We start from the raw sequence: 12,440 nt of genomic DNA on the forward strand, positions 1-12,440 counted from the left end.
CCTTCCTCGTTCAGCCCTGCTGTTCTCTCAGGAGAGTTGTTGCTATTTTTTCCTCCTTGTTTTACCAGGCTGTATCATGACACTGCACCTCTGTGAGAAGGGAAAATGTGGGAAATGCTGCTGTGCCTGCAGCAGTGAGGTTTTGGTTCAAAAATTTACATTATTGCAGGCCTGTGAGTGAAGGCAATAAATAGAAATATAAAGTTCACGGTGTTTTTATGGGATTGCAGCTTGGTCACCTCCCCAGAGCTTCCCACCTTCTTGCTCCCCAGTGTGACAAGAAGGGACAGGGTGAGAGGAAATGGCCTCAAGTTGTGCCAGGGAGGTTTAGATTGGAAATTAGGGAGAGTTTTTTTCATGGAAAGGGTTGAACAGGCTGCCCAGGTGGAGTCCCCATCCCTGGAGGGGTTTAAAAGCCATTTTTGGATGTGGCACCTGGGGACATGGGGCAGTGGTGGCCTTGGCAGTGCTGGGAAATATTTGCATTTAATGCTCTTAAATGACCTCAACAATTATTTCGATTCCAAATCATTGGAACCTCAACCATTCCATGATTTTCTACTTGGTTTATTTAGTGCTGAGCCCAGTGCTTTGCATCTACCTGTGCTGCAGCTCCTGCATTTCCTTGCAGTTTTCCTGCATTTCCCTGCAGTTTCCCTGCATTTCCCTGCAGTTTCCCTGCATTTCCCTGCAGTTTCCCTGCATTTCCCTGCAGTTTCCCTGCATTTCCCTGCAGTTTCCCTGCATTTCCCTGCAGTTTCCCTGCGTTTCCCTGCAGTTTTCCTGCTCCTCTCTTTAGGAAGTGGAAACACAAAAGGCTCTGGGCAGAAATGAGATCCCAGAATTTGCACAATCGTTGTCTCCGTGTTTATTTCTGATAAAATGTGGGACATCCCAGTGTGTTCAGCCTCACTTTATCTCATTCCGGGGGACTGGCAGGGAATTGGCATCTGGAAAACCCTCCTGACAGGGATTTGGAGAGAACCACTGATGTGCCTTTCGCTTTCTGCTCTCCTGGAAACCTTCCAGCAGCTTCAATTATTCTGTGGGGTTGTGTTTTTTTAAGGAGCTGGATGTATTTGAAGGATGAGAGAGTGAACTCAATGCTGCCTTGGAAAATCAGCCCCTGGCAGAATTGATTACCCAAAATTCCAGCGGATTTCTGCAGCCTTTGCTGAGGGTGGGAAGTGTCTCAGCATTCAGCACCTCTCCCCTGTTAATTCCACTTTTATTCTGCTTTTATTCCACATTTCCAAATCCTCCTCCTTCCTTTCCCTTCTCTGCAGTTCCCATTAAGTGCTGCTGCGTGTCCCGAGCTTTGTAATTATAAATATACTGTAATTATAAATTGTTAATTTGGGACGTTTATGTAACGCTGAATACGATGCAGGAGCAGTTTGCAGGGAGGCATTAAACACAATTCATCATCTAATCCCAACAATGGGATTGGGGGAAGAATGGGATTGCAAAATCCCAAGAATGGGATTAGATAGTAAGACATTTAGTTCTGCTTAAATTATAAATAGTAGGAGGAGGAATTGAGGGAGTGAATTAGTAGGAAGCTGGACTGGGGAAAAAATTAGGAAAATAAAGTTTGGTGCTAGTAATACTGTTTTAGTCTTGGTTTTATATTAGAGAAATAAAATACTGTTTTTATATTAGAGAAAAAAAATCACTGAGCTTCCAAACTGTTTATCCACCAGGTGTGTGCTGAGTTTGAATTCACTCCTGGGTGTAGGACAAGGCTTTGGAGAGGCTGGGAATAACTGGGAATATTTCCCTTCTGAGTTAACAGCTGTGAGAGTGGCGGAAAGGTGGTGTGAAAGTTGTTGTTCAGGGAGATTTTTCAATATTTGAGCTTACCCAGGGATTATTTCTGGTGGATTATCCCACTTTACATGGAAAGGAAGGATTTTCTAATGGTTATTCTAATGACTGCTGAGTTCCTGGGTTTTTCAGTGTGCTGGGAGGCAGGACTGTGTAATACCCTGTGGAAATTGTGCTGTAAAATTCAATGTATTGCCCTGAAAGAGGGAGCTCTGCTGTGCAGCATTTCCAGGGAAATCATTTTCCAGGGATATCTCATTTTAGCAGTGGCTGCAGAGCCACCATCTGGATAAATCCTGCCATTTGTGGGAGGCAGAAAGTAAAAAGGTTGTGTGAAAATATTCCTAAATCAAGCAGGACTGGCTAAAGGCTGAGGTTGCAGCCTCTGCTAATTAATCTGTTCATCAGGGAGTGGATAAATACACAACAAATTAGGAACAACAGCTATTTGCCACCTCGATTTAGAGGGATTGGAGTATTTCTGGACCTGATTATTTATCTGCATCTATGAATTTCCCTGAATTAAGGACAGCACATTCTCATCCCACCTTTCCTGGAACTTCCTTCACATTGGAAATGATTTTCTGGTCTCACAAACCCCGAAATTCTGTGTTTGGAGAGCAGACTCAGCTGTGGCACACCTTCCCCCAAGGAATTCATCCAGGGAGAGCTTTATCTGTGGATAAAGGAATCAGGTGGGATTAGGAAACTCTGAAAAGTGTGTTTTAAAGGCACTTGAAACTTTCTGGTATTACTGGTCTGCTTGGTGGTAAAAATGTTTCATCTTTATTAGGATTTTTCTTATCTCTGGGGATGACTGCCAGGCTCATTTCCTCAGTGTCCTCAGATGCCCTTTTTTATGGATGGAGCATTTTTGCCCTGGTTTCTGCTGTTGTCTTTGAGCAGTGTTTCCATTCTGTTCTGGGCTTTAAAACACCCTCAGTGAATGTCCAGTGTGCACAAGTGGCATTTTCCTTCTGCATCCAAACTCAGCGAGAAGGCAATGGTATCAAACAAGGTTGAAATAAATTTAAATGTAGAGCAAATACTCCTTTTTTTTCTTTTAGCTTCGTCCTGCCACGAGGAAAAAAACCCATAATATTGATTTGACCTGGAAATTGATCTCCTGCCTTGCTTTGTTTCAGGTCCAGGATGGAACATTCCTGCTGGCTGCTGCTGCTCTGTGTTAGTTTTCTCTCAGCTCAAGCTCTGCCACCCAATGGAACTGAACTGCCCAAAACAACCACAGCCACCAGTAAGGACCTGATTTTTGGGATGGGCATGGGAAGGGATTTCAGGGAGCTTTCCCTGCTGGTTGTGGGATGTTTGTGCAGGACTTTGACCCCGCTGACACCATTCTGGTGGTGCTCTCTGTGCTGGGGCTGCACGTGGCTGGGGTTGGGGTTTCACTTTCTCTTTGCCATGGGTGGGGAAAGCACAGCACAGCTTTGGGGAGCTGCAGGAGCACAGGGTGGCTCTGCTGGGCTGCAAGGTCTCCATGGCACTGGGGATTGATGGGATGTGGACACAGATCATATGAGGAAAAATTTCATTAGACAACAGGATGATGTATTTAAACGCCATGAGGAACCTTTACAAGAGTTCTGTGTTTTCTCATGGCAAGATGCAAGGGGGGATGAAGTGCAGGAAGGTCCTGAGAGGTGAAAAATAGGAGAGTGTTGTTCCAGGAGCTCAGAACAATCTCCTCCTCACTGGGCCACTGCAGCACCTTTAATTCATCCTCAGTTCTGTTTGCAGAATTTCTTCCTCTTCAAACCTGCCTCAACCACATCCCAACACGTGACAGTCCTGGGGAGAGGCTGGTTCAGGGGAATTAGGGTTTTTTGAGGAAGTGCCCAAGGCCAGCCTGGGACCATGGAAATGTCCCTGCCCTGCAGGGGTGGATTGGGATAATCTCTGAGGTCCTTCCAGCCCAAAGCAGGGAGATAAAGCTGCTGCTGTCCCATATAAACAGGGTGATGAGGTCCTGATAAGCGTTCAGGGACTGCTGTTGACACCCAGTGTTTTATGGAAGGCTGATTTTGTGCTTTATTTGCTTTTAATCTGCCTGGGAACTTTACAGCCCTGCAGAAGAGAGCCAGGCAGGAATCCAGTGCCAGCCTTGGCTCGTGGCCCTTTGGGTTGTTCTGGTTCTTGGCTGTGGTAATTCAAATGGAAAGAGGGAAGATTTAGATGGAATATTGGGGTGAAATCGAGGGTGGGCAGGCACAGGGTGCCCAGAGAAGCTGTGGTGCCCCTGGATCCCTGGCAGTGTCCAAGGCCAGGCTGGACATTGGGGCTTGGAGCAGCCTGGGACTGTGGAAATGTCCCTGCCATGGCAGGGGTGGGACAGAATCATCTCTGAGGGTGTTTCCCACCCAAAAATGGGATGCTGATTTGGGTGTGAGGCATTTCCCTTCTCCACCAGGCCAGGGCAGGGTGGCTGCAGCTCCTCTGGGCTCACAGAGCTCAGAGGGGAAGTGGAGGTTGGGGAGGAAGAGCTTCACCATCAGCAGTGCCAACCCGAGTGTGGCTGTGCTCAGTGCTCTCCGAGGAACCAGATTATTAATAGAAATGAAGCTTTAGCCAAGTGTAAATTTGCTAATTAATTGGTTTGCTGAAGGTTGTTGGGCTCTGCTTCTTGTGTGGCACCTGGAGCAGCAGAAAAACAAGTTCCTAGTATTGGTCTGAATGTGGAAAAATATGGGAATTGAGAAAGGGAAGTGACTTGTTGGTTTTGTCACTTCCCAGAATTTTAATAATGTGAGTTGTAAAAGGGGGTTTTGCCATCAGTGCTGTTCATCTTCAGAGCTTAATTCGAAATTGTGTTGAATTTTAGTATGATAATATGGATAAGAGTAATCTAATCATCCCAATTTTAATTAAATCTTAATTTCAGCGATATGATTCAGAAATGATTGGTGTGACTAAACTGTTTTTCCTGAGTATCAAAACCTTCCTGACTTTGCAGTGAGGAAGAGTTCTGTGTGACAGACAAGGAGGTGCACCTTGAAAATACACTGCTGCAGAAAGAGTTCCAGGATAATAGGATTATCTAATAAATTTGATAGCCTTTGAACTAACACGGTATTTTTAAATACAAAAATAAAGATTTTTGATTGAAGCATTAAAAAAACCTCCATATAACAGACTATGGAAAGAACTAAAAGATCCTAAAAAAAAAAAAAATCCAGCTTTCCTTTTGCATGCTAATTTGATGAGTGATCCCAAAAGATAAGATGCTTTTGATTCTGCAAGGAATAGGTATAAAGGATTTCATGTCATTATTTGAGCTGACTTGATTTTTTCAAAGATTTGCTGAATGACAATGTCAGCTTTATTCTTATTTAAAACGTGGTTACCTTGTCTGGTTGATTTTTAGCACTGCTGCCATTTTACTTCCTACAAGAGCACCATGAAATTGCTGCCATGAAATTGCTACCTTGAAATTTCCCTTTCAGAAAATGAGAATATTCTGGGCTTTATTGCACTGCCATTTACTGGGAAGTTGCCCTGAGGTTTACTCAAAATACTCAGCTGTATTAAATAAATCTAAACCATCAAACCACAGAGTGGTTTGAGTTGGAAGGAACCATCTAGTTTTGCCTTCCAAGCCAATATTTATTAGGATTTGCATAAATAAATGTATATTTCCAGTAGCTACAACTTAATGCTCTCAGATACTTGTTACAGGCTGTTTATTCATGATATTGTCCACGACATTCCCATAACTCCTGCTAATTCAAATATTTGTAAATTCTCCAGCATTAATCATAGCCTGGATTGTTTTACTTCCTCTTGTAGTTTTACTTGTTGAGTAGCTGAAATGTGAAAGCAGCCTGGGAGTTGCAGTTGTAAACCTTTAAATCCCTTTCCCAATGTTTACATTCCGCTGGTGTTTACTCCACGAGTGTTCATGGGGTTTGTACTTCTCAATCCTTACAATTCCTTTCCACCGCTGATGTTGGAACATTCAGAGGGAAGGGATTTATCAGAGGAGCTGCAGGTTGAAAAGCAGGAAATGGAGCAGCTTTGGGAGTCCTGTTTAGTGCTGGTTGAACTTCCAACAAGTCAGTGGGAGTCTAAAAATAAGATTATTCCTCTCTCTGCCCCACCCTGGAGAGACCCCAGCCAGGGCAGTGTGTGCAGCTCTGGGGTCTGAGCACAGCAAGGACCTGGAGCTGGTGAGGAGGAACCAAAGTGTTCAATGGGATGGAGCAGCTCAGATGTTCAGCTGGGGCAAGAGAAGCTTTGGGGTGACCTTCAGAGCCTCAAGGAGCTCCAGGAGAGCTGGAGAGGGACTGGGGACAAGGGATGGAGGGACAGGACACAGGGAATGGCTTTAAGCTGGAAATGGGTAGATTTATATTGGATATTGGGAAGGAATTTTTGGCTGTGAGGGTGGGCAGGCCCTGGGATGGAATTCCCAAAGAAGCTGTGGTGCCCCTGGATCCCTGGCAGTGTCCAAGGCCAGGCTGGACATTGGGGCTTGGAGCAGCCTGGGACAGTGGAAGGTGTCCCTGCCATGGCAGGAGTGACACTGGGTGATTTTTAAGGTCCCTCCCATCCCAAGCCATTCTGTACCAGCCAGAGGTGGGACTTCCTTGCCAGACTCGTGGTTGTTTCATGGAAAAAATGAGGCAGTGTCAGAAAATGGACTTAGGAAGAAGGAGCCTGGCTCACTCTGCTTGGTATTTAAATGCCAGAGGGATGCTCTGCTGGTAGAAACTCAATTCCAAGAATGAGTTTGAAAAGCAGAACTTCACCAAACGGGTGGTTTCGGATGGGGGGTTGGACTGGGTGACATTTAAAGGTCCCTCCAGCCCAGACTGCTCAAGGATTCTGTGACTGCAGTGCCAGCTGGGCTGTGCTGATAGGGATTCAGCTCTGAGATGTTAAACTTGCAGTTTCTGCTCTTTGCCTCCTGTTGGCTGCTGCCTGTGGGTGCTGCTTTCCCTCCCCTACCTGCCTTTTTTCCTGTGTCCTTCCTTTATTTAATATTTTTCTCTGATTTGGGGTTTGTGCTTCACATGAACCAAACAAACAAATCTCCTGGTTATCAGCTGCCCATCAGCTGCTTCCTTCCTGCAGCCAAGGCATGGCAGGGTTGGGGTTTTCTCTTCCAAAAATAGCCTGAGTGTGGGTTTTGTCATAGCTCCTGTTGGACATTTGTTGTGATATCTCTGTTTTTTGAAAAGAAGATCAGACCTGTGCATAAATATTTACTCCCATGTCTCAGTCATCAATTTTTGAAGCAGCAGTGATTAAAGAATTATTTGAGGTCTTTGTTTCAGTCTCCCCTTAAAACCCTCCTTGGTCTGGAGACAGCTGTGTTGGCCAGAGATGTTTGATCCTCTGAGTCTGCAATGGCTAAGTTCAGTTTTAACCTTCCCATGCAAATTTGGGGCTACATTTAGAAATTTGGTAGTGTCAAAGCAAAATACAGGTAAAAAATGAAACCAAACTGTGCCTCACTCACAGCTCTGCAAGGGTGAAGCCACTGGAAAGTAAGGATTTGGGAACAGATGTGCTCAGGTACAAAGAAAAAGGGACTTTTTGAGGATTTTGCCCTAATTTCCTTGTGAAATGGTTGGGAGGAGAGGTGAGATCTTGGGGCAGAGAATTGTATCAGCCCTTGACTGAAGAGATGAGGACTGTAATTCAGCAGAAGGTTCAACTTCTTCTGGCTTGGACTGAGCGTTCAGTGCTTGTCTGGGAATCACTTCTCCAAAGACACCCCAGCAATGGTGCAGCAGTTCTGGGAAAGGAAGAGATGGGTGATTCTTGTTCTTGTGGGATTGTCTGAGGGAAGTTTTTATTCCCTTGTGATGCAGCCTTGTTGTTCTCCTCCCCTCATGCCATGGCTCTTGTCACAGAGCCAGCGAGAACCAAATCCTGCAGGACTCTGAGATCCTCAGGCTGACATTTCTGAGCTCCAAAAGCGGGCTGAAGCCGCTCCATGTTGTCTGTGAGGGACAAAAATAGGGATTTTTTGGTGTTTGTTTCCCTGTCAGCCCTCGGGCTCCAGACGGAGTTGCAAAACAGCACACGGCAAGTGTTGGGTGGTGATTCATCTGCATCCAGACACTCCTTGCCAGAGTGATTTCCTGAAACCCTGCCAAGCCGTGGCTTCTGATTACAATTTTGTCATGCCTGTCACTTTTATCTTTATACACCACTTAAATGTCATCTCTCATGCATTTTATTGCTTTCCCTGTCTTTGGGTTGTGATGTTGACTTATGATGCCTTTTTGCCCTGCATGTCCTGAGCTCACCTGAGCTTTGAAAGGGTTTTTTTCCTGTGTCATCACAGCCTGGTTGAGCACCCAGAGAGTTCCCAGCTGCTCCCAAAAACCCAATGGTTTTGCAGCCATCAGTTCTGGGTAGTTGGTTGATCCATATGACTCCTTTCGGAATTATTGCAGGTGTTATCTACTCTGAAATATTTTATTGAATCCCAGAATGGTTTGGGTTGGAAAGCACCATCCAGTGCCACCCCTGCCATGGCAGGGACACCTTCCACTGTCCCAGGTTGCTCCAAGCCCCAATGTCCAGCCTGGCCTTGGATCTTCCAGGGATCCAGGGGCACCACAGCTTCTCTGGGAATTCCATCCCCTCTCCTGCCCACCCTCCCAGCCAAAAATTCCTTCCCAACATCCCATCTAACCCTTCCATCTGTCAGCTCTCACAGACCACTGAGGAAATGGTATAAAACCTCATTAGAAGTGTGTAAATGTAGTTTAAAAGGGAAAAAAACCCTGAAATATAAGCAGCAACAGAAATTGCCTTAATTTTGGAAGAGTGGTTGTAGGGCTGTGTTTTGCTTGCTGGAGGTTCAGGCTTGGAGTTTGGCTTCCTTAAATAAAACATGTTGGGTTTTTAATGATTTTAAGCTGCTCTACATTGAATTATTCAGTAGAACTAAAAGGTTGCAGCAGCATAATGAAAGTGAAAGGTAAAGAGACACATCCATGAAGCACTGTGAGCAGAAGGGTGAGACTCAGGGTTTGTACCAGATGGAACAAAAATGTTCTTTAATCTCCATTCTGAGAAAAATGTCATTATTCCCGCTTGTCCTTATATTTATATAGATTATAAGTGAATCAAATCTCTGTGAAAGGTGGCATTTTTGGGTGGTTTCTGTCTGGGTGAGAAGCAGCTGATGTGCATAAGGGCACTGCAGCAAACCTTTTCATGGGCTTCAAATTCAGCTTAATACCCATTCAGCTTCCTCTGAATTGTTTGCTTAACCAGCCATTCCAAAAAAACCCCACTTGATTTTCTCTGCAGCAGTAGTTTGGTTATGCTTTCGAAAGGAGGGAAAAACCAGAAAAATAAATGGAAGTTTCAATTTGAGCTTTGCCCATGTCCAGTAATTTTGATGCTTTTATGGTTGTGCTTTTGGAAGGGAGGAAAAACCAGAAAAATAAAATAAAAAAATTGAAGTTTCAATTTGAGCTTTGCCTGTGTCAAGTAATTCTGATGCTTTTATGGTTATACTTTTGAAAGGGAGGAAAAACCAGAAAAATAAAATTAAAAATGGAAGTTTCAACTTGAGCTTTGCCTGTGTCAAGTAATTTTGATGCTTTTATGGTTATACTTTTGAAAGGGAGGAAAAACCAGAAAAGTAAAATAAAAAATCGAAGTTTCAATTTGAGCTTTGCCCATGTCAAGTAATTTTGATGCTTTTATGGTTGGGCTTTTGGAAGGGAGGAAAAACCAGAAAAATAAAATTAAAAATCGAAGTTTCAATTTGAGCTTTGCCCGTGTCAAGTAATTGTGATGCTTTTAGTAAGCAGAGGTAGAATTTTCATTGCACCCAGCAGAGTTTCTGTGCCGGCTCAAGAAATCCAACATTCCCCATTTCCTGCCTTCCATCCCCAGACTCCACCGAGGAGAACAACCTGCACAAGGAGCTGCTGACCTCGCTGCTGATCCTGGTGCTGGTGGTGATCATCTTCGTGGTGCTGGCAGGGTATTTTTTCAGGTGGGTGTTTTTTTGGGGAGGCTCAGCCTGTCCCTTGTGTGGGGTATTTTTTCAGGTGGGTGTTTTTTGGGGAGGCTCAGCCTGTCCCTTGTGTGGGGTATTTTTTCAGGTGGGTATTTTTTTGGGGAGGCTCAGCCCCGTCCCTTGTGTGGGGTATTTTTTCAGGTGGGTGTTTTTTGGGGTGGTTCAGCCTTGTCCCTTGTGTGGGGTATTTTTTCAGGTGGGTGTTTCTGGGGAGGCTCAGCCCCGTCCCTTGTGTGGGGTATTTTTTCAGGTGGGTGTTTCTGGGGAGGCTCAGCCCCGTCCCTTGTGTGGGGTATTTTTTCAGGTGGGTGTTTCTGGGGAGGCTCAGCCCCGTCCCTTGTGTGGGGTATTTTTTCAGGTGGGTGTTTCTGGGGAGGCTCAGCCCCGTCCCTTGTGTGGGGTATTTTTTCAGGTGGGTGTTTCTGGGGAGGCTCAGCCCCGTCCCTTGTGTGGGGTATTTTTTCAGGTGGGTGTTTCTGGGGAGGCTCAGCCCCGTCCCTTGTGTGGGGTATTTTTTCAGGTGGGTGTTTCTGGGGAGGCTCAGCCCCGTCCCTTGTGTGGGGTATTTTTTCAGGGGGGTGTTTCTGGGGAGGCTCAGCCCCGTCCCTTGTGACCTCCCACGGAAGCAGAAGGGAAGCAGAGCCACAGCCGGGCTGTGCCAGCCCTGCTCTCGCTGCCAGCATGAACAGAAAGAGTTTCTCTAGGATTACATGGTTGGTGAAACAGGGTTGGGGGGAAATGGTGGATTGCTCTCCCCAGAGCTGGCAGATTGATATGGGGTTTCTGTTGCAGGTTCAGGAGACACAGGAAAGCTGTGGTGACCTCCGGTGATAAAAAGATGCCAAACGGGATCTTGGAAGAGCAAGGTATGGAGAGGTTTGCTTTCAGATTGCCAGGTCTGTTTGTCTTTAATTCAGGTCTCTAATTCAGAATTACTCACATTACTCACCCATGTTTGCTTTTATTTATAAATAGAAGTGGCAGGGTTGATGTTAAAGAGAAAATAGTTGTAAAAAATGCAATCGCAAACGGTTTGGGTTGGAAAGGACCTTAAAGCTCATCCAGTTCCAACCCTCATGCCCTGGGCAGGGACACCTTCCAGCACTTGGTTGTCCCATCCAAGCTGGCCTTGGAACAGAGATCCATATTTAGGAATCCATACTAAAGTATTTGCAAATCCATATTAAAGCAGTCTACATAAAATCTTAACTTTCGCTTTCTGGTTTTAAAGAAGTTTCCCTTTACCTTGTGATACAGCAAATGTTTCTGTGTAAAACTGTCCTGGGCTCTTTGGAGATGTTTGATCAGGATGCCAGCAGAGATCCAAGTTGCTGACACTGTGATCTTTGTAGGGAAAGAATTGCAGTATTTCTTCTGAAAATGGGGGGAAAATGGCCTGAACTCTATGAAAACACAGAGTGGTTTCTGAACGTGCAGCAGGGGCTGAGATGGGGCAGTTTGACTCCAGAGGCACTGAAATAAAACAAAACCCTCTGAGGAGTTCAAAGTGTTCCTTCCCACTGGTGCTGGGTTTGTTTCCTCCTGGGCTGGCTGCTCTGTGGGGCTCAAGTCAAACCCCCCGAGCTGCAGGGGCTCTGCAAGTTGTGTCAGCCACAGCCAGGAGAAAAGGATAAATTAAATCAGTCTGTGGTTTGTGCCAGTTGCACTTGGCTGTGTGCGAAGTGATGAGGGAGTTCAAGAGGGTGGCAGGCAGAGGGAAAGTCAAAACCCTAAAAATCCCCATCAGCTTCCTGCTGGGCTGGTGGTGTGCACAGGGGCAGCAGCAGCTCCTCCTGGGGCACAGTTTCTGTTGGCTGCCAAGTTAAAGATAAGTTCTTTTTTATATTTTTATTTTTATTTTTATGTTCGTGGTCAGTAAAATTAAAAATTATTTGTAGTATTAATTTTTATCATGTCTTTATTTATTTGTAATTATTTCCCTTTGCAATGAAATAATCTCACAGCATCTCTTTGGTGATAAGTGCCAAAAGCTGCCCCTGCAGTGTCCGTCCTGCCAGCAGAAAGAACTTTCTCCTTCCCTGAATAAAACTTGGGCACATCTCAATCCAGTGCCAATACAGAAATCATTCATTTCACCAACACTTGGCCTACGATTTGCTTTTTTATTTCCTTTAAATCTCCTTTATCACCGCGTGAAGTCTCACGTGAGAAGTTTGGCATTTTCCAGCACAAAGATGAATTTGTAATTGGAAATCTCTCTCTCTGACATCCTTTAACACCTGCTGCCCTTGTCCTGACAGAACAGCAACGAGTGATGCTGCTCAGCAGGTCTCCCTCAGGCCCAAAGAAGTATTTCCCTATCCCAGTGGAGAATCTGGAGGAGGAGATCCGGATACGTTCTGCAGACGAAGGGAAGCTCTTCAGGGAGGAGTTTAATGTAAGTTTTTACACCTGGATGGCCAGAAACGGGGGGAACACCAAAATATCTGCAAGTATTAATAATTGTTATGTTTGGGGCATTATTGGTACCATTCCTGCAGCTCTGGTGTGTGTGGGGATCCTTCAGCTGGGGAAAATCTGCAATGTCAGCTGCTTTATGGTGCTAAATTGTTAATTGCTAAATATGGACTGTTGGTCTAAA

The 12,440-nt window shown here is 45.2% G+C and overlaps 1 protein-coding gene across 1 annotated transcript; it reads left to right on the top strand.

Annotated features, from left to right (window-relative positions):
• Window positions 1-2,969: 2,969 nt before the first annotated feature.
• On the top strand, window positions 2,970-12,236 carry LOC146423420 (uncharacterized; the record flags this gene model as incomplete). The annotated part of the gene is made up of 4 exons (XM_085044785.1): window positions 2,970-3,082; window positions 9,712-9,814; window positions 10,631-10,704; window positions 12,100-12,236. Coding segments are annotated over exons 1-4 (417 nt in total), but the record flags the coding sequence as incomplete, so codon positions are not given.
• Between the last annotated feature and the right edge of the window lie 204 nt (window positions 12,237-12,440).

The sequence above is a fragment of the Lichenostomus cassidix genome, unplaced genomic scaffold (assembly GCF_008360975.1).
Source record: "Lichenostomus cassidix isolate B80296 unplaced genomic scaffold, HeHo_3.0 HiC_scaffold_625, whole genome shotgun sequence".
Classification (NCBI taxonomy): domain Eukaryota; kingdom Metazoa; phylum Chordata; class Aves; order Passeriformes; family Meliphagidae; genus Lichenostomus; species Lichenostomus cassidix.